Genomic DNA, 22,294 nt, shown 5'->3' on the forward strand with positions numbered 1-22,294 from the left:
GCGCAACACCTCAGGTTTCCTTGCCAGGCAGTCTGACAGTGCGTTCTGGCAGACAGACTCCAATTAACAGCTCCTCTTGTGATTCGAATGGTGGGAGTGGAGGCGCAGAATATTTAACAAAGCCATAAAACTAGATTGCGTCGCATTTTGTTGCTTCAATTTTAATTTGGTCTAAATACACGGACCTTGCTAGCACTACTCGCTATAACCTGTCCGTGCATTTAAATGCATGGTCACACTTAAAAGTGTGTGATGTTCTTATAATACAAAACCAGGACATGTTGACCCGACAGGATTTTGACACAAACAGCTGCCAAAATGTGCGCATAATGCATCGAGGGAATGACTGACGCTGAACGAGTGAACGTGTGACAACCACGCGAGTTGGTGACAGGCTAAAGAGGGAGAGGGGAAGAATGGGCGAGGAACGTTGAGTCTTTGTAAAGATGTCATTTAATTCCTGCGCGAAATGGAAGAGGCACAACCCCACCCGAAAAGTCAGAGGGCATAAAATAAAACATATGCAACTTTTGGGATTTACTAACGGATTGCATCGATTGGAAAACCTGGCTGGACAATATGATAAGGCAAAAGTCATTGTAGAGTCGGTTGCCTCGGTGAATCATTTTAGGAGCGTCATCTCAATATGGTCCTAGAATAAATGGATTTGCAAAAGACGGATACTGATTGGATGAAGTTCCCGTGCGATATTTGGTGGACAAAAACACAAATGCAATCACGGCCATAAGCAATATGCCCGACCGATAGGATAGGGCAGTATTTAAGTCTTATTCCTTGATGGATTTGCACAATTCCACAGGGGGTATTAAGACTATAAAGGCGACACGGACTATCGCTGATTTGGGCGCAACATGCCTGGACTCGGATATCATTTTTGGATTTACAAGTCACCTTGCGAAAAGACCCCCGAAGGTAGGTTCACCCCAAACGGAACAATATGAAAAACTTAATTGAACCAAATCCGACATTGAGCAAGAAATTTGTTGCTCATCAAATTGACCAACAGTAGGCTAATTGGCTGTAAAATAAAGCTCGCTCATTCTACTTGCACCGAGGCAACACTTTACAATACAAGTAGCAAGGATCAGGATAACTAAAGGTGAATAGGATGAATTGGGGGGATAATTGTTGGTCACCACATGTATAAAACTGCAATGAAGATTTAATTAAGCACATTAAAAACATGTTCCTGTTTGAAATGTGTCAGTTTGTTGTCAGCGTATTCCCATGACCAGCTACCGAGCATTCAGCACCAGGAACAGTGGACGCATTCCAAAATTGTAGCTGTTCTTGCTTTTCGCTTGTGGAGCTTCCATATTTTTATAGGCCTATATTCATTTTCTTAGACAGTTTAAATACGTAAAACAATATACTATACTGTGCACCTTAATTACCGCACTCTGTACACAATACAATGTCCTAAAATGTCCAATGTTAATTCAACTCTAACGGAGTCATGTGTACTCTGAAAGAGTTGACTTAACGCCGGACATTTTACTGTGTACCCTACTAAAATCATGAAATGAGCAGACAGACTACTTATGAAGTGTCGGACATTTATACACCCTCTCGAGAACTTTTCGAGGCACACAATCTTATTCAACCAAACATTCTTGGCTGAACATGGTCTATCTGATTTAAAATTTTGCAGACGGTCATTTGTGAGTTCTCGATCAAAGATATGGCTATGGCTTTAAATAATCAAATTGCATAATTAGAAAATCAAAACCAAAGGATTCGTGCCACAACACAACTTGTTCATCACTGCAAAACACACGAAAACTTGCATATGCTACAAACCATGTTGTAAAAAGTAAACATATAAAATAGAGTATAGTGTCATACGTGATGGCATATAGATCTATACAGGTTGGAGTTCCAGTTTGTAATGTCAAGCTATTGGTTGCCGTCTTTTTAACATGTATTTTCTAATTCCTTGCTAGATGCCCTGATTTAGGTACATAAGTCCCTACAGTCTACACAAACACACTATTTGAAGGGGTTAGAGTAAGACAGCGATAACAGGGATGTATTTTGACGGCAGAGCGATCATTTCTATATTTTCAATATGGACAATCAAATATTTAACCTGCCCAGGTAACCTATTCAAAGGTGATCGTTGAGCATCTATTTCGTACAGTGTCCAGAAGATGACGCTAAAGTAAACTGCACGGAGTTTCGATTTTCCAGTCATATTTTCTAAGACATATGACAATGTACATGTGGTTCCAGTTGGACCAATATAAACTCCGTTAGACTTGAATTAACACTGGACATTTTACCGTGTATAAATCAACCGTGCTGATACAGACTTCAGGCTACTTGAAAGTTTGTAACCATACATAGAGGTGGCCTAGGACATGTTTAGGTTTACCATTACGCCTCGTACTTTGTGGAGATAGAGACGACGCAGTTTATTTGTGGATACAGTTCTGCCTGTCAAGCTATTTATTAATTGAATTAAATGTCTTATTATACACCCATGGAACAATAAATCTCAAATGTTCAATGTTCAAATGTTTTCCACTCTTTTCTATTTTCTTCACCTTTTTATTTTCGTTCTCGGAAAAGATTCCTGAACCTTGTTCCGACGTACAGAACCCGCCGTCTCATGAAAAAAGCACGAGGACGAGCCTTCTTCATTCGGCGGAGGAAACTCAGCGCTGCAGCAGGCCACCGCCGGAGGGCTCTGGGAGCGCATGCATATCTGAGAACTGTCCCTCCGAGAGAAGCGAGGACAAAAGCAACTTGTGTAAACGATGTCAGGTCGTCGCCAACCCGACGATGCAAGCACTGGACTTGACTGATCCAGAGTCAGAAAAGGTTTGTAAAGTTGAGTTATTCTACCAACAACAGAAAATGAATGGGGATGTGTCAGTGCTCATCGATCTCTTCTATTTAACACTTTGACGCTATGACCGCCGCTGTCAAAGCACCTCGATTCGTGTCCCTAGGAACCACTGCAATGCATTCAAAAAGCTTTAGATGAGTTGGAACATCACTAAATTAAGTCATTTTTGCATGGACATTAGAAGCTGTAAGATGTACAGGATTTTGGTGAATAACTCATACTAATATAAAAGAAAATTATATATTGTAATTTAAATCATCACGTGGATTCAAAGTTTCAAGGAGAATGAGTGAGTAAGAAAGGCCAAAAATGGAATGGATTCAGGAATATGTCTACCTTTTTAATGGAGGCTCATGGGAACAGTGGTTCCTACAATCTGCCTCACTGGGGGCGACGTAGCTCAGGAGGTAAGAGCGGTTGCTTGGCAGTCGGAGGGTTGCTGGTTCGATCCCCTGCCCTGGGCATGTCGAAGTGTCCCTGAGCAGGACACCTAACCCCTAATTGCTCTGGTGAATGCGAGGCATCAATTGTAAAGCGATTTGGGTAAAAGCGCTATATAAATGCAGTCCATTTACCATTCACTAATACCAAAGCACACTCTGCATCTGCAAAGATTGCACACCTGACATAATTTATGTATTTTACTGCCCTGCCATTGAAGACAGGAGCATCAGCCCCTGTTGTGCTGAGTTTAGCCAATTAATGAGTGCTAAAATGATTTAAAGGTTAGATACTGCAAAGAACAGGGAGTGCAAAGCGCATAAAAATGTCTACATATCCACCTGGACCCCCTAGCAGAGGATTGTATAATCTCTTCAGGTTTTAGTGCTCTTTACTCGCTACTAAAGTTTAGTTTTTTTCCCTGCTCAGTTTAACACATCATAAACAACACAAAAGCTAATGTCCCATGGAAGTGGCTCTTTGTCTTGGAAAGTGTTGCACATTTCACCATCCTGCTGCAGGGCAAAACCAAGGTTCAGGTAACAGCAGAGCAAAAGCATCACTCTGTGGAGTTTGCCCTGAAAAGACCCACAGATCTCTGGAGCCATTATGAATGCTGGTGAGCAATTCCCAGCAGCCAGGGTCCTTAAATAGAAATGGTTGCTATGGCTCACCCAGGTGGGTGCTGTCCCTTGGTGTGATCTTAACCCATTCACAATAATTTTCTTCAAAGTCTTTGGATAAAAGCCAACATCATGGAGAAAATAAGCTTTGGTTTAAAAGCCAAATTCAGTCACCATCATTGCATATTTCCAAGACATGGTGTCTAGGTTCATTCAGGCAGTAACCATCCTTTGCTACAACAGCTTAACAACTGACAAGTGTCAATAAATGAGCAAGAGAAAGTGATCACTGCATCAAAAATGATATACATGAAGCACTTGTCACTGACTTTACCAAGAATTTAAAGCCATGAATGACATAAATATGCTAGGCTATACAGTCTTAATCTTTAGTTGTAGTTCATAGAATGCATTGGGGGTCTCCTGTGTAATGTGTTGAGGTGACGTTCTCGATGCAATGATGTTTCTAGTTATGGAGTAGTCAGGCGTAGTTGACTCTACTAGTGCTGACTGTGACCTGTAGCCCTTTAGCCCAGGATGTGATGGCTTTTGGTTGGCAGTTATCCCCCACCTCAGTGCTCAACCGCAGTCATGGTCAAAGACACATAATCTGTCTGCTCCATTTGTGCAGTCCTCCAGTGCATTAAGTATGCAGCTCAGCTGGCTAACGGAACAGAAGCAGTGGCGTGAGGTAGACACCTATGCTAGTGTGTGCCTTTTAAAATGCAAGATGAATGCTGGCAACAGTGAGACAGGCTGAAAATCACAATCGGGCATTTAAACCGAGGGAGAAAATGGCAGAGTACAAACTTGTTAAAAATTTAAAAGACTGAAGCTTTTTTTCTATCATTGTTTGTGTCGCTTCGATAAGCTAAAAACCCCTTGACCTATTTTGGAGCCACTTTGATAAATGAAATGGGTTTTCCCCCCTTCCCTTTGTTCCTCAAAGTGTTATCTTCTCAAAGGCCCAGGTGGTCATGTGATGTGTTGAATTAGGCGGTAGCACTTTTCATTGGCACTGACAAATTGTACCAACGAGGCTGAAGTGGCTGGCAGATTCAACAACTGCCTCTCAAATTTCAGTACCCGAGCAAGCTGTAATTAAAGCCACCTGTGAAAATCGCTGTTTTGACAGATGAGCTGTATTAGATTCACCTGAAAGTTCCCGACAGCTGATCCTTTTTTCCCTCCCATCTTTCTGTAGGTGAACTGGATAGACATATATGCTGATTTTATGAGAAATTATAATCTTCTTTATAATCTCTTGCTATCTTCTTTCTGAGTTTTTGCTCTTGCTTCTATTTTAGGTGAAAATTAGGGTTCTCCATTGGATAGTCCATTTATAAATCATCCTCATTAAGGCCAATAAGTCTATCTGTGCTTTGTGTTCCTAAAAACCTTCCTTAGGATTCTTGGTTAAATTTTATCTTTTATTATATGTTCTCTAACTTGATAACTGTAAGAGAATGGACCATAATAAAATAGAAGAATTTTATTTAAAAATTATGTTATATTTCAAGAAACCACACTGCCTTCTGATTTAATCTGGAGATAGTTTCCATATTCAGTACTTAAATAGTTACATTTTGCATGAAATTTTCTGTGAAGCCTTTTTGGAGTTTTCGTTAATACAGGGTTTTGTCATTCTGTTTATAAATTGTATATGCGAGAGGGGGGGAAAAAACATTAAGATAGACATGCGTGTTCCAGGAGATCTAGAATACTGAAAATATATACAAGCATTCACCAATTAGGAAAAGGAAATACACATTAAATACTGTTTTTAAACAAGTATGTGTCCATGGTATTGAAATAAGACAGACAAGTAAGAATCAGTGGAAATCAGATGCTACAGTAGACAATACACACCAGTGTGCATGCATATTTTCCCTGTTTCTTTCAAATACCGCTTCTTCACCAAACTACAGTAGCAATTGAAAATTATATTAAATGAAAGACGTCCTGTTTCACAAAGTAGACGATACGATAAGATGATAAATCCAAACGAACATTTGGGATGCTGGGACAGCAATAACTGAAACATGTTTTGAAGTCATATGATATCAGAGGATGGGCATGTGGGTAATGAAGTTAGACGTCCATTAAATAAAAAAAACACGGACACAACGAAATTGATTTTAAAATAAATCTTGTACCCTGTTTCACAAAAGCGCGACCGCACCAGTAGATATTATAACGATCATCTTGGTTTCTATTGTGCATTTCCATTAAACCAGTAATATTAAGGGTGGAAATGCGTGGGTTGCAAAGAAATCTCGGGTTATGTTACTCCAGGACGCACTGGGACTTGTTGGAAGCGAGGTAATGCCGGTGGGTGAGGTCATGTATTATGTCGCGGGAGTCTGGGCGGTGTCTTCCCCGTCTCCATTAGTGAATTTGTGTGGCACACAGACAGAATGTTGTTGATCAAGCCCGCGGACGGAATCCAGATCACTGCTACCGGCTGCGCCTTTAGTGATTAAGCGACTCTACAGTTGTCTTTTGCTGGAGGTAAATGGAAACTAAATTCCGCGCTACTTTTGTTAGATTATAAATATTTTGTGGACAATTTTGCCAACGGTTGATTTGTGGAAGTAGAAATAGCACGAAAAAAAAAACTCTACGATGTTATTGTACACGTGCACTTAGGGACCAATGAGCAATGCATAATTAGTTAACTGTGCAGTTAGTACAAGGTGTTAGACGAACGTGTTATAGACTACTGTAGTGGAGACGCACGCGCAAAGTTATGCATTCACAGAGTAGCTGAAACTGATTTTAACTTCCTTTAAACAATCAGTTTCCTTCTCAACGCGCACCATTGGAAAACAGGTCTAAGTTATAATACGGTAAATTGTATATATAGTATTTTCTATACTATGATTTGGCTTAATGAACCTGTTTTTGTTTTTACAATTGTCTGGCACATGTCCATTGCTTTTAGTGTCCAGGAGCATCTTCTGTTTCTATTTGCACACAGGGGGCAGTGTGAGTCTGGATGGCCTTTGCATAACATTACTAAATCTTGCTTAGTCACTTAGGCTCTTAGACACATAGTGTGCCCTGGACAGTCGTAGACATTTCAAAATGTTTCCAGGGTGTTCTAAGATAGCTGTAGTACCACTGTAGGAAACCACTTGTACTCTAGTTCAAATGTACTGTACATTTAATGAAACTCTGGCAAAGACCTACTCGTATCTGTTAAGTGTGCTAAATTAATTTGTCCTTTACTATAATTCTGCTTTAATTTTGCAGACATGTAACGTAGATGATTTATGTAGCCCTGTGCATTGTCCCGTCTCCAGCATTTTTCATTGAATCTAAACCATGCAAGTAGCTGTGGCTGGGTCTCCCACAGGGAGATGTACAATTGGCGGCAGTGTTGCTCAGGATTTCCCCTGAAATAAGAGCAACTCACAAATAGCAATGGCTGTGCAGCTCAGCTGGTGGGCTGCAATGTGAAAATAAGCAGTGACTGGCAGAACGCGCTTCAGAACATGCCTGTATGCGCTTTCCAGATTTTTAGAGACCATTGCAGTGATGGGTGGATACGCTGAGATGGGAGAATCCAGTGCCAACTAAAACCCTCCCTCCCTAGGCAATGCTATGGCCAATTGTACACGATATCATGGGAATGCTGGCCACAGGTGACAATGGCACGGTCAGATTAGATTCAAGACCACGGGGAATGTCAGTATACGGAGGGCTAGTGCTTCACAAATGGCCATTTGCACCGCTGGTGTAAAAAAAAATAAATGCAGTTGATCCTGATAACGTGACCCTGGAGGTTTCAGATGGATGAAATCGATCAGGCCAGAAAACGTAAGTGTTTCATGAGTGGATTGAGTCCTTCGGTTTAACCGCTCCGCTGCCGTGTCTTTACAGAATTGGGACTGCCCGGGCTTTTCAGAGGTCCAAGAACCCGAGCTCCCTCTGAGAGGGCAGAATGTGGGCAAGAGCCGCCGTCGGCTCTGTGGCTCCTCCCACCGCTCATTAATCCGGCGGGTTCCCCAAGCGGTGCCTAGCCCCGGCAGAGACATGCCTGACCTGCAGCCCGCCACCTTCTCAGGGCTCCCCGTGGTCACGGTGTTTTCCTCCCCGCGCCGGGCTCATCCTCCCGTGCTGGACGGCCGGCAGGGCGGCGCCGGCAAGCACGGCGTCCGGGCGACGGTGGGGAACGGGCCGGCAGCCGGTGGTCGCGGCTCCTTCGCGGCCCGGTCCCTGTGCCGCCACGAGGGCGCGTGGAGCGCCCTGTTTCAGCCTTGCCTGGTAGGTCCTGCCACTTACTCCTCCAGGAAAGACAGAGTTCTGAAACACACTGAGCACTGCAAACCAGTTACCTGGGCAGTTAGGGTTGTATCAGTGTGGCAGAGAGATTGTTCCTGGAACCAGTGTAAGAAAGCAACTCTGAAACTTTATAACAAGAGGGCTATTCCATCTTTTCATGCACAAGTAGGCCAAAAGTATGTGGAAACCTGACATTCGACATGCTGGTCCACCCTTTGCTGCTTTAACAACCTCCAGTCTTCTGGGAAGGCTTTATACTAGGTGTTGGGATTTGGATTTGGTCCCATTCAGCCAGAAGAGCTTTAGGTGTGGCTTGCAGTTGGCTTTCCAATTCATCCCGTAGGTGTTGGATGACATTGAGGTCTGAGCTCTGTGCAGGCCAGTCAAGTTCTTCCACATCAATCTCGACAAAACCATTTCTATATGGACCTTGCGGTGTGCCTGGAGGCATTGTCATGCTGAAACAGGAAAGGGCCTTCCCCAAACTGTTGCCACAAATTTGTAAGCACAGAATCATCTAGAATGCCATTGCATTTAGATGTGCCTTCCCTGGAACTAAGGGAACAGGCCAAGGGCTGCCCACATACTTTTGGCCGTGTAGAGTATTTTTTGGAGTGGTGAAAGCTGGTGGAGTTGTGATTGTGTTGTTTTCATAGTCTGGAACATTTGTTTTGTTTATAGTAGTTAAAGCTCAGGCAGCCAGAAACTCATGTCCTTTCATTCCCAGAGCTTTTTGTTTGTTATAACGAGATCCCCCACAGCCCTTGAGAGTGTGCTCTGTGTTTGAAAGTGTATCATTTGTACTTTTGGATTGTGCCTCGATGGATGTGTGTGTTAGAATAGCTGAAGGAGGCATCAGTTAGTTTGTCAGAAAAGGCTGATTTGCAGAGTCTGAGGCAGCTTCATCACGCAGCAAATTTAGCAGGACACATTGAAAGTTTACTTCCCCAGGGCACTGGGACAGTGAGAAAGATGAATAATTTGAATGGAAGAAATACTGTCTCCCAGCAGCGATGAGACCTCAAGCTTCACCTTCCCGGAAACATAGCATCCGCCGTCCATCTTGGGAGGCTTAATTAGACAATTGCACACAGGGACCAGCACATGCCTTTCTGGTCTGTTTAGATTCTGAAGGACCCCACCTGCGAAAGACACAGTCAAGATGCATACAATAACAAAAATAATTGAGGTGCAATGCCACCTCTGTGCTGGCTAAAGACCTCACTCAGGTCTGCATTTGTACGTATGCAGTGCATAGCTGCATCTGCAGCTACATTGCAACTTCTAGAAGTGTAAAGCTGGGCTAGTTCAAAGAAGTAATAAAACATTTTTTGATAATCAGACATATTTACCAACCCTTGGAACCTTTTAGGGCACACATTGGGAAACTCATACCAGTATTTTTCAAATTAAGTTTTAACTAAATATAATGAAAAAAGCATGAAAAAAAATTGTTGAGAGTTCAGCAATGTCAAAAGTGAAATCAAGGTGATCTTTGGAAGAAAGGATTTATAGACTTGAAACTCAGGCAAAGTTCTCTTGATATAGGTAAAGCCGTATTCAGTTAGTCGTGAAATGGGTGACTCTTCTTTTGAAAAGTTATAAGCATTTAATTCATCTAGTTTCCACCGAGGATTGGAATTTGATATGGTATTCTTTGGCTTGTTTCTTTCTGCAGTGTTCTCTGTAAATTTATGAGAGCACAGACAAGCACAAGCTCTCCACCGAAGTGCATACAACCAGCTAGCTTACACAGTTCTTACTCTTCAGTCCACTGTGCTGCACGGTCAGTTATATAGTCCATCAGAGGGCTTACTGTTGTGTGATGAGACTAGAACAAGCCATTTAACTAGAACCCTATTTCCCTGGGTATTGTTTGGAGCATTTATTGGTGCTGCGGGCCATAGTCAGCACTTTCGCGACATTTAATATGGGATGTGAGTCTGGGCTGAAAAACTCCTTTGTTGCTTTAGAAGTATGTTTGGGAGTTTAGATGCATTTGCTTGCATTTGAGCAGATAAGATGCTTCTGTAGACTTCAGAATTAATTTTGCTGCTACTGTCATTAGTTACATCATCAATGAAGACAAGTGAGCCAAGTACCTGTTGCAGCCATAGATGCCCAAACCATAACCCCCCACCACCATGTTTCACAGATGAGGGAGGGGCGTTGGATCTTGAGCAGTTCCGTTTGGCCTCCACACTTTGTTCTTGCCATCTCTCTGATACAAGTAAATCTTGGTCTCATCTGTCCACAAGACCCTTTTCCAGAACTCTGCCTGCTCTTTTCGGTATATGTTTGCGAACTGTAACCTGGCCATCGTGTTTTTGCGGCTAATTAGTGGTTTGTAGCCTCTGCAGTTCTGTTTGTGAAGTCTTCTGTGGACAGTAGTCACTGTCACATCCATGGTTCCTTGAATTTCATTGGCACAACCCTGGTCCTCATGTTGTCAAGCATCAATAACAGACTCTAAAGGTCTGTGGTATGAAGTGTGAAAAGTAGTGCCTGGCAACACCACATGTTTTAGAGGGGAGCCATGGATGTCTACACTCTCCCGAATTGGCCGTGGGGTTCACAGTGGGGTTCATCTGCCTGTGGTTACAGTTGATTGGCCCTTCCAATTTTGGGTGGGAACTGGAGATGCTCAAAAAGAAATGGGTCTACTATGGGACTCACCCTTACAATTTCTTAGTAGGGAGAGCAACCCCGCTAGCTTTGCCAAGGTCATTTCTGAGACTTAAAGTGATTAAGGTGTGAGGGGAGTCATTTATTTTGTGTCACTTTTCCCATGGAGGCAATAATCTGAGCCACCAGTAAGCGCACAATTTTGATCTTTTCTGAGGAGCATCACCAATTTATCTGTGTCCTGTACAGTAAAGCTTGGTGGATTGATTTGTGTTTTTTTATGCGGAAAGAAAGTGTCTCTGACTACCTGATAAGCTAGAGAGAGGGATGGCTAACAGGTATTGCCGGGTCCAACCGGCTGCCACTGGATTCAAAGCGGAAAGGTATTGGCTTTATTTCATATGGAGCAGAGTGTGCCATTCCCACAGCTGCTGCCTGTGTCAGCGAGGGGATTATTTTGGATTATTTGAAACAGATTGATATGTGCTCAGTGCCAGGCTATGCATTTGAGGGCTACTCCTGCGACAAAGCTTGCATGACAATGGGCTTTTTTGCTGCTCCCAGTGCTTGCAATGGTTTCTCATTTTGATTTTGCATTTTCAATTGGCCAGTCAGTGTTTTGGCCATCACAAATGTCACGTAAACAAACCTTTCCGAAATATTCATATCCCTGGACCGTTCTGCTATAATTTGTTTAACACATTAATTCCTTATAATAACTGTATTTTCTTGTGCATCTGTTTTGCTTTGATTGAGAGAAATCAGTAAATAAACATAAGAATCAGGGCAAGGAAAGGTTTGACATTTTAATCATGTGCCTAAAATAATCAGAGGGTAAATATAGCAATGCTTGCCCGCAAGAATTATTACAGGATGTGACTGTGAAAATATGGTGTTAAAAGTGTCTCCTTGGTGGGAGAAATAGTGTTGTTACACCCTGCATCTCAAGATATTTGAGGCAGCTGGGTACTTTTCTGGGGTTGCAGTTTCAAATCCCAGGTGTGACACTGCTATTGTATCATTGAGCAAAAAGTACTAACACCCTAACCCTTTGTTGTTTCAGTATAGGATCCACTTGTCTGGATGTAAATGTAGCTGCATGAGTTGCTTTGAATAAGAGCATCTCTAAGCAAATAAATCATGTAAAATGATGTAATATGGCACTTGCGCATGTAATATGGCTGATGCACATATTTGTGGTTAGCCCACTAAGTATATAAGTGATGTTATTTTTGTAAGCTCATGAATCTAGGACACAGTGAATACTCTGGCTGGCTGGGAGAGATAAGATAATGAATACAGTACCCTCCCCTTTGGGTTATCAAGTTTGAATGCTGCCACACCCAGCCACGAATGTGCTTCATGCAAAGACCTGAGACCAAAGGCCTTTCAGCAGCCTCCATTTTATCAGTGACTTCACCTTTTTCATTAATACAGATCTCATTAGAACTAATTCACAGGTTAAAGTAAGTTTCTCATTTGAATATTAGGAATTAGGAATTAGTTCAGATTAGGAATCATGGAGATGATAAAAGTAAGACCAGGACTGGCTCCTTGTTCATCTAGAGTAAAGATGCAACTGTGTTCCCTCAGCTCTGATGAAATTTCACACTTTTCGCATTCTGTCCGTCTCTTACATGCGTGAATTTATTCTTTCACATTTTATTCCAACAATGCAGTATATTTATGGGTTTGGTTCTGACACGAATGAGACTGGGGCTGTTTCACTGGGTACAAATGACTGCTTGTGCATCCAGGGAGAATATGCACCTGAAATCACTGACTGTTATAAACATCACCTGAGACAGTGCACTTTCATTTTTCACCTTTTATTGGGTCTGTATATTGCTTATTGTGGGTGAAATTCAACAGGGATGCCTGTGTCCGTGCTGCATCTGCACACGGGCTGCGGGGAAGGTTTTCCTTCCTTTGGAGTTCAGTGAAGCGACTCTGCATGATCCCATGCACTTGCGTGGACCAAGGCTGTCAAACAGGCGGCCGACAGCTTACCGTTCAGCGGCTGCTTTATCAGCCTGCTGCCTGGCGCCTCATTAAGTTTGCCTGCATGGAGGAGAGTTTGGACCGTCTGTCAGGATTTAGATTTAGAGATTTAGAGTTTGGGCTTCAGCAAGCAAATTCTCTTTCTCTTATTCTCGAAACTTCAACTCTTCCCTCAACTCATTGTAATTGCATGATAAAACTACCTCTTACACCAGAGATTTAGGCACAGGAAACCAACTGTAGAGGTGAAAGTTGTGTTTATAATAGAGCAAATAAATCAAAATTAACAGTGTGATACACATCATGGGATATATCTCTGCGGGTGTGAAGGCCTCAGTCGTGGGGGACCAGGGGTGCCCTGGTGCTGGAGCTGAGAAGGTGGGTGGAATCCTTTGGGACTGGTTCACCTGCTCACAAGGATAGTCACTAGGAAAGCAGGCTGTTTATTTTTGGGATTGTGTTGTCTTCTTTCTGATTGGCCGTACAGCAGAGAAGCACATCATTACACCTGGTGACTTTTTCATTTCGAGTGTTACACCTGTCTGTCGCCTCTGATTTATTCATGAAACACCATTGACTGCTGCTTGTGGCAGTTTGTACTGTATTTTGTTTGTTTTATGCTACAGTGGCAGTTTGTACTGTATTTTGTTTGTTTTATGCTACAGTGGCACTAGCGATATGCCTTTAAAAGAGAATATTCTTCTCGAAATGCAGTCATAAGTTTGGGCCACGTCTAAGCTGAGTTATCAGTATTTTTGAGGAAATAGCTGTACCTATGATGGAGATCTGGGATTTTGGGATCTGTGATCCTTCTTCAGCAATGGTGACTTAAATGGAAGCCAGGGGATCTTGCTGCTTCCTGTCATTGTTTCTATGTAGGATTTTATTTTCAGAATGTGTTTGATGCATTTTTCACCTTGCCTTTCTGTTCATACAGGCCCCAACAAGGGAGGCAGAGCAGGATTGGGGCGTGGCCCTGGGGACCCCCAGCGCTGACGTCACTGGCCCCATGCAGATGGTACAGGGCGTGGCATTGCCACCTGCCGCCACCCTGGGAACCTCCGCCACCGTCTCCTTCTTTGCCAGGTAAAACACGATCCCCGTGCATCTTGGGGGCATGTCATGTGACCTGCTGCCAGAGTCCCCTGGGGCTGACACAGCCAGCCACATTCAGAGAGCATGTCTGTATAGGTTTTCTCTGGGGGTTGCATGTGGTAGCTTTTCCATCTGTCGGGCTCCGTGCTCTGTTATGGCAGATTGCTACCGCATCTCAGAGCCTTCCCTTTAGTGATGGGAGAGTGAGTGGGTGGGACCATTGTGTTATCATCATTTATTCAATGAATTAAACCAATCGTGGCCAAGGAAGTGAAAGCCTTCTGAATGGATTATGGAAGTCATTTCTTGGCACTGCATAGTAGCTCCGCTCATCATGGCAAACATGGAGCCTCATGCTACCATTTCATAGAACTAAAGCCCATCAAGGCATGTGCTGTCATGCGAACGGTCTGCTTGAGGACAGTGATTAGTCATGTGAGAATTAACGGAGCATTTGTTTGGAAGTTGGATGATGCCAGTTTGACTAGATTAAGTGAGTGAGACAGTGAGTCAGTCCGTCCATCAGTCAGTCCGTCCATCTGTCCGTCCATCCATTCGTCCTCTAAGGGCAGCCCCAGAGAAGTGTCGCCTCCATGTTTCCAAAGCTGTAAGCATCTGTGGGAAGGCTGTGGAGAAGGGGACAGCCCCAACAAGGCCACCAATCCCTCTAGAGCCGCAGCCAAACCTTCCGCCTCCTCAAGAGAGAAGCAAATGGCTGGCAGTGCCCTTTGGGGTGACAGCTGCTATGATGACATTTCGCATAACTATTGGACAACATCAGTGCAGGTGATGTATCTTTGTTTAACACAAAAAAACTGCTTTCCTTTTGCAATAAAACCTGTTGACTAACTCTCAGACTTAATCCCTTCAATCAGTATAAAAGCTCCTTTTAATTCTGTGCTGTTTGAATTATACTTTAAGCACTTGAAAATGTCCAGACCATTGTTCCTTGACAACATGGTGACCACAGTCTAAATTTATTTTTCTGTTAAATTTCTCATTTTAAGACTACAGATATGGAATCCTAGCCCATCCTTGGTTTTTCCACCACGGATAGGCAACTGATTTTTGCTGTAGGCTAATTAACCCGAAAGCTGCTAGGCTGATTTCTCAGATCTCTCCCCCCCCAGGCCAGTCATTGAGTAGGTATGCCACAAGTTTTAGTGGTGTTAAAAACTCAGGAGGCTTGCAGGGAAAGTGATATCAAAACCTAACCAGCTCCTCCTTCTCTGAGCTTTGGCATCTTGGCTCTGTGGAGTCTCTCTGGAGTTTGCTTTGAGCTTCCATGGATAATAATAATAATAATAATAATAATAATAATAATAACCACCTTAAATATACGCAACAGCACTGTGATTAAAAAAACGATGCTTTTTAATAAAAACCTACACAGAAACGCGTTAAAATCAAATCGAAACAGACGCACCGTGCGGACAGAAACAAGAACCTCGTAAGATCAAAGATAGGGTGAATCGTTAAAAAAAAAAAACATATCGGAGAGCCCTTTAAGAAGGAATCTTTTCAGTGCAGCTTTTAAAGAGGACACGGTTGGTAAACCCCCTGGCGGAGTTTGGGAGATGCGTTCCACAGGCTCAGCTCCTGGCAGGAGGGGCCTCTCCCTGGCTTCTGCTCCGCCTAGCAGGAAGCCTGAAGCCGTGGGGTAGATGAGCCGCACCGGCCTGCCTCCCGCTGTGTCTCTGAGACAGAGTATGTAGCGTTGTGGTTGCTGCAGGGCCACGGTCCGCAGTGAATTCGGGTTAAGATTGATATGGAAGGTGGGAGGGAAAAAAAGAAAAAAAAACGAGCTGGTTATTTTATGCTATTTCTGCGCTTTGAATTGATTGATTCAGTCTGCAGCATGTCACACGTTTCCACGGTAACTGCGGCAGGAAGAGGTGAGGTGGTGCTGGGTGGAACAGAAAACATCCTTACTCCCTGGTAACGCTTTGGAATGGGTTTTTCCCCAGAGCGATTAATTTGTGTGTGTGTGTACTTGTGTGATTGTGTGTGTGCGTGTGTGTGTGCATGTGTGTGTGTGTGTGTGTGCGTGCGCGCACACTCTTGATTTGCATGCTCATTGAATATGGGTATATGATCAAAAGTCTCTTCAGTTCCGGACATGAATAAAACAGAGTGTGACAGTGACGTCCTCCCACTCCTCAGATCTTTCTGAACATTTTCGCTGTTCTTTGAAGGATGAGATGCGCTCAGCCTTACCTTTGAACCATTCCCTGAGCTCCACTCAAATTTCGCATTAAATCTTTCTAACTCCTGGAGCGGAGCACTGTGTCCATCCACCAGGCGAACCCCTTTCCCCTTGCCTGCCCTCCCCGCTTGCCAGGAACAGGTGCCAATGTGACATACATAGGGCCTCCAAACCAAAGGTTTCTGGGCCTGGTTCATAGGTGGTGATGCTGCTGCTGTTCCTTTCAGTGAAGTTCCTAACCCATAACTAATTCTGTAAATAAATCTACTGTAGGATACTTTGTAATGTATAAATGGGCTGTTAAATTCACTGTATGTAAGTATTTCCAAGGAAATTAATAATGCAATTTAAAGTGGATCTCTTAATAGTTTATGGCCTGCCCTTTGGCTGGTTCGTAGAGCAGAGGGTAAAGTATGCAGGGTTCCTCTGGCGTCATTTTGGCAGCTGTTGTTTAATCAGCGACAGAGTTTCCCAGCAGCCTGTGGTCATTTTGCACGTGCGCCGCCCACAGCGTCCTTCCTGCCAACCGCGGACTGCAGAAAATGAATAAATAATAACAGAAAGCTTATTTTCCCCGTGGAAGAATGAGACGGGCTGAGGGCAGCGTTCTTTCTCTCTTCCGTTCCGTGAGTCATCGTTTGTCAATACGAGCTTTGACGGTTTTGTCTCTCAGACACCGGCTGATTATGGACACGCGGGTGTTTCCTGAATCCCTTTAGGACGGCCCAGATGAAAATGCGGAGGGCTCGTCGAATGCGGTTCAGTCTGCTTTGCTCTTCAAATAGGCTCCCATGGGCTGATGCCTGTCAGTGCGGCTGCAGTTAAAACTGTAAGGGAAAGAAGGGCTTCCTCGCTCTGTAGTTCGAAAGAGTTTCTTGGAGGCATTCGTTTATTTTATTTTCTCTGTTATTCCGATTGAGCCTATCCCCAGGGTTACAGTAACAACCGCTGTTCTCTGAATGATATTCAGAGAGGTTCAGTGGAAGTGACAGGACCATGGGAGTTCAGAAACCCCAATTGTGGACATATAGCTATATTGTGCCGTCAGTCAATGTCCAATGAGCTTGTTCTGAACCGCAGTGCAATATAATTGGTTTATTTCGGGGAGTTGAGGAAAGCAAATGGGCTCCACCCATTTTTTGGGTTCATTTAGCTTCAGGCTATCCCTGACAGGAGCTTGCTAACTGTGGGCAGCACTGAGCACTACTGTGGCACTATAAAGCTCTTTTGCACTTTTAACATGCCTTAAGGTTCTTGTTTTCAGAGCCTGTGGCTTACTGGGTAATGCATTTCACAAGTTGTCTGTCTTGGGACTTTCCTTAAATTCAAGTAAAGTAAAAGTAAAGCAGTAAAGGATTTATAGTTCTGCCCATTTTTAAGACTCTACCTCTGCTTGTACCCATCCCATTTCATTGTCCAATTTTACCCTTCTGAAATCCACTTCCGTGCGATTTTTAAGCACAACACTGCGATGCTCTTAAAAAGTTGAGAGCCCGCTTCTGGCAGATCCTATTCAGTTCACGTACCTGAGCGGGTTGCGACAACCGCGAGGCGTGGAATCGGAGTAGCGGAGAGGCGCTCGCTGTCGAGGGACGAGCCTGTTGCGCGGGGAGACGGATGCAGTTTATCAGCTCGGCTCCATCATGTTTCCGCTGTCCTCCTTACCGCCTCAGTCCCCTGGGGCGTTAAGATAAAGTGGGATGCTTTTTATTCTAACCTCAATAGTGGAGAGAAGGGGGGAAAGCCTCAAAAGAGCAAAACACACAACTGATAAAAAAAAAAAAAACCCTTTCTCGCTCCCTCATTTCGGGAATGGCATTTTCATTTTTTTAATTCTTAATTAGAATGTCTTTATTTTTCATTCAGCTTTAATTGTTTTATGCGTTTTTTTGGTTGGTGGAATTCCTGCCCTTGGGGGAAAAAGCAGTTGGAGAGAAAATCGGGCAGAACGATGTACAGTAAACTGAAAGTGATTTATCTTAACCCGTTATGTATTGCCCCCTTTTTTTAACACAAGCCTGAAAATGACATACACAAAATGAAATGGCTACTGTCTTTAACACCTTTTGACTACAGACATACTCCTGGTCTCTTCTGAAAGGTAATCCTTGGGAGTTTGTTGTCCAAGAGTCAGAATTACTCTATATATTACTGAAACCAAGTAACTCCAACAGTGCAAGTGGAAGTTTTTTCTCCACTAAAAGATTTTTGTTTTTGGGTGGATATGGATGCTTGAGGTTGTGCCTGGTGAGCGTAGAAACACAATGTATACAATACCACAATGCTGGACAAATCTTTTTTTTGCCAATTTCTCCCATTTTCTCCCCAATTTAGTCGTTATACCAATTCCCTGTGTGTATCACGGTCCTGGTCAATGCGCTATCCTTCTGTTGGTCTGGGGAGGGTGTAGACTACCACATGCCTCCTCCGGTACATGTGGAGTTGCCAGCCGTTTCTTTTCACCTGACTGGACAAATCATTTTGGTGGCATTGTTCATATTTGATGACAACACCAAAAATAAGAATTTTCTATTGTTTTTTTTCTGAGCTATGTCTAGGCATGTTTCCAAAAAGGCCATTTAGAGACTCACACCTGGCTCAGTTTATAATGTCCTCCCCGCCTCCACCCCGCCCCAAGCAAACTTCACTATCTCTCTGTTGCACACACACACACACACACACACACACTCACATACACAAGCATACACATACACACACACACACACACACACCCTCACTTCATTCATTCCCCTTTGGATTTTCTCATTTCACACCAATATACACAGGGTATGTCACCACTGCGATCAGTTGTTTTGTATTTTATTTTTGTCAGACATTTCGCGCTTTCCCGACTCTTTATTCCCTGTGACTTGAAGTCAGCCCCTAGGCACGAGAACGCCAGCCCTTCTCTACCCTGGCGGTCACCCTCGCCCGTGGTGCTGAGGTGGGCGTGGACAGGTAGATGCTCGTTAAGTGAACATGCAGATTGGATGAGATATTTCCCAGGCCAATTAAGGCTAACAAGCTGAGGCGCTGTATCACATTGTGACAAGACAGATCAAACATGTGCAGTAATTGGCATCCTGACTGGCAACAAATGAGCCGGGTAACCAAGGCCAGGAGCTCCCTAATTACACCATCTGATCTGGTGTTCCAAACTTCTCTTGGTAGCCCCACTGCATTAACATGAAGCCAAATTTTTTTGGCCGGTTTAGCAGATGTAATAATAATCTTTGCTTTGTGTTGAATGTATAGTATATTGCTTTAATTTTGCCTTGGTACACATGAGGTGTTAATTTAAAGTGGGGGGGGGGTAACTAACAAACCCTGCCTATTATGCCTTGGCCAAGTGGGAAAATGTGCTTAGGAGGAGGCTCTTAACCACCGCTTTCTCCTCTCCTGCTGCTGGAGAAGCACCCATTGGCAGGCACTGCGTGAATGCAGGCTTTCTTTTGTAAGGGCTCTAATGAGGATTTCCTTTTCCCTCTGGCCGTCTGTCGAAAGGTGATTGAAGGAGCATACTGTAGGTAGTGGGGATTGAATCCTAAAGAGGAGAGCAAGGAGAGAGACACGCGCATTGTTTTCCCCATAATTCCAAGCATTCTCTATATGGAGAATACAAAATACCTCTCAAAAATGATCTATAAACTACGAGCCAAAATGGCGAGGGTGTAGGTGAGGTGAGAGAGGCTGCTGGATGGCTCTATTTAAGTGCAGAAATTGTTTCTACTATGCAGTGGTCCGAGCCAGTTCTGATCTTACCCCTGAATCTCATGTTCAGAAACTAAAATGATGACATCATGTCCTTGATTCAAAATTGATGTGGTGTTCAGTGATGACCTGACATTGTTTGAGAACTATAATAGTCAAGGGCAGGTATTTTTCAGATGGGGTGCAATAAGTAGTATAGGAGAGCTTTTTATGTTTAAATATATCTTCTATATCTTGCCTTAGTAAATATATATTCATAAGTATGTATATACATGCAGAATATTACTACACTAAGATAGAGAGTAGACAGGTAGTGAAAAAAATGAAAATTCCAATGTAATGTCATATAATAGGGAGCAGGCAACCACATGCAATCGATACAACCTCTATTATCCACGACAGTCTGCCGGTGTCTGAAATTCTTCGGGAGGAATATGACACCGCTCTTCCACAAGAAAGTCAATCAGCGCACACTTAGTTGCTGCAAGTGGGAAATGCTGTCTCGAGCATCGCTTCAGAATAAAGTATAAATGATTGACTGGCCTCGTATCTGGTGGCAGCGAAGGCATCGATGGATCATAACAGCGTTACCCAAACCGCTGGTTGTCCACTGGTGCTCCGTGGCCCCTGTCATTTTTGAAGTACGCCCTTCTCTGCGGGAATGACATGCTTTAATGCGAAGCGGAATTCATCGCTAAGTACCATTAAGTAATGGATTACATTTACCTTGCCTTCTGAGGTTAATGAATGTACCATCATAAGCCTTCTACTATCTTCCACTTCGTGTACTTTGTGGAATATTTAAGCGTACGCTGTTTGATGCGTGTAATTCCTATTATGCTAAAAATTGCATAAGACTAATTCTTTTCCTTACAGAGCATGATGCATATTCAGTTTTTTTAGAGCGCACATGGGTATTCATTTTCACCAGACTCGCTCAAGTAGCGGCTGCATATGCTGGCGCCGGTGTTAGCCTCGTTCTGTGAATCGCGTGCGTGACTCGTGACGGCCTATGAATAATGCATTTCTGACTTTTAATTTAACACCTTAGCGGTGCGTCTGAGAGCCTGCGCGCGGCGCGTCGCGTAGCGCTCACCCGCCGTCTCCCCCCCCCCCTCGGTAACCGCGCACGTAACGGCCGCGGCGAAGCGCGCGCTGTAGCACCGCGAGTAACGTCGGAGAGAAAATGTTTTCACCCGCCTTCCGCTTTATTAAAACAATAATTTTCCCGTTTCTGTCCTTTCCTGGCGCAAAAAACAATGCCTTTTTGGTCCACCTGAGCCTCTCCATCTCTCTGGTTTTTTTTTTCTCCTTTTCCCTCTCTCTCCGTTCCAGCCTGGGATAAATTTAGATCTCCACTCACTAGCGCATAATAAAGGATGTGGGTTGTTAACTGCCTGGCTACCCTGTTCTAATATGACCTGCATCATCTGTAAATGTGTTAGAACGTGTCAGAATTAGGGCAGTGCAGACAGCGTGCGGCTGTTTATGGATACTTCGGTCCCTGCCCCGCACTCAATTTTGTACCGTATCAAATCCGTTGGCGATGCTTCCAGGAGGGCGGTGCGGTTCGATTGTCTCGTTGCCAAGCCTCTTTCAAAGCTGCATCACGCTCATCTCGCAGAGCTAGTTAAAGCACTAAATAAGGTTCAGTTTTTTTGGAAAAGGCGAATTTAAAGAATGATGGTATTGTTATGCTGCTATCGCTATCAGTGTGTGCGCTCTACTGCTGTACAGAAAAACAGGTACATTTCCAGTGAACAGCTCTCTTGGCAAAATAATTGCATTTTTTGTTGCATTGGGCACCCCGTGGCCCCATTTGTGCATCTTGTCAGATGCAGGAATGGCCGGCCTTTTTAGTCAACGCTACCCAGATTGGAAATTCACTTACCTTAATCTCCGTATTACATTAAAACCCACGTATAATCTATATTTTGTAAAGATCGGTGCATCTGCTTGGCGTCAATCCTGTCAAACAAGCCCAATATAGCCAGTTTGTCATTTGTTCCAACTTGGAAATGACCGGGAAAAATATGCATCATTCTAGGTGAGGTCACTTGCATCTCTCTCTGGCGCAGTGCCTTTTGTACAACAGAGACTGAAACCATTCTGTCATCATGATTCATACACTCATTTCTGATGGGCACTTATCACAGAGTTCTGTAGAATATCTGCGTCGATACACTGAGATAAGGAAGTATAGCATGTAACTGGTGGTGAGAGTATCCTACAGTACATACTCCTCTATGAGTGACAGAAGTCATGTGATACCCTTTCACACACTGCTAGCTGGCCTCTGGAGGCGACCTATTCCAGCAGCCCGGAGAAGAGCTGCAAGAGGCCTGGAGGAAACAGATGCTAATTTACATATGCTAATTAGTTTCACTTTCACCTGCACCCTGTCTCCCGTCTCCTGTCTTGCATGGTGCAGGA

General features: G+C 43.7%; 1 protein-coding gene across 6 annotated transcripts in view; it reads left to right on the forward strand.

Moving 5' to 3' along the window:
- Positions 1–402: 402 nt before the first annotated feature.
- The window catches only part of LOC118230421 (kinesin-like protein KIF26A), a 49,377-nt gene continuing 27,485 nt past the window's right edge, over positions 403–22,294 (forward strand). For 2 of the 6 annotated variants that reach the window (XM_035423425.1, XM_035423429.1), the window contains exons 1-3: positions 405–932; positions 2,580–2,844; positions 13,787–13,935. In XM_035423425.1, the coding sequence (XP_035279316.1) occupies positions 799–932; positions 2,580–2,844; positions 13,787–13,935 (548 nt within the window). In that variant the 5' untranslated portion in view covers positions 405–798. Of the gene's footprint in view, positions 934–2,579; positions 2,845–6,303; positions 6,448–7,821; positions 8,206–13,786; positions 13,936–22,294 lie in introns of those variants that run through there. The other 4 variants (XM_035423426.1, XM_035423427.1, XM_035423428.1 and 1 more) reach the window with 4 other exon arrangements.

This window comes from Anguilla anguilla, chromosome 6, assembly GCF_013347855.1.
Source record: "Anguilla anguilla isolate fAngAng1 chromosome 6, fAngAng1.pri, whole genome shotgun sequence".
In the NCBI taxonomy this organism is placed as follows: domain Eukaryota; kingdom Metazoa; phylum Chordata; class Actinopteri; order Anguilliformes; family Anguillidae; genus Anguilla; species Anguilla anguilla.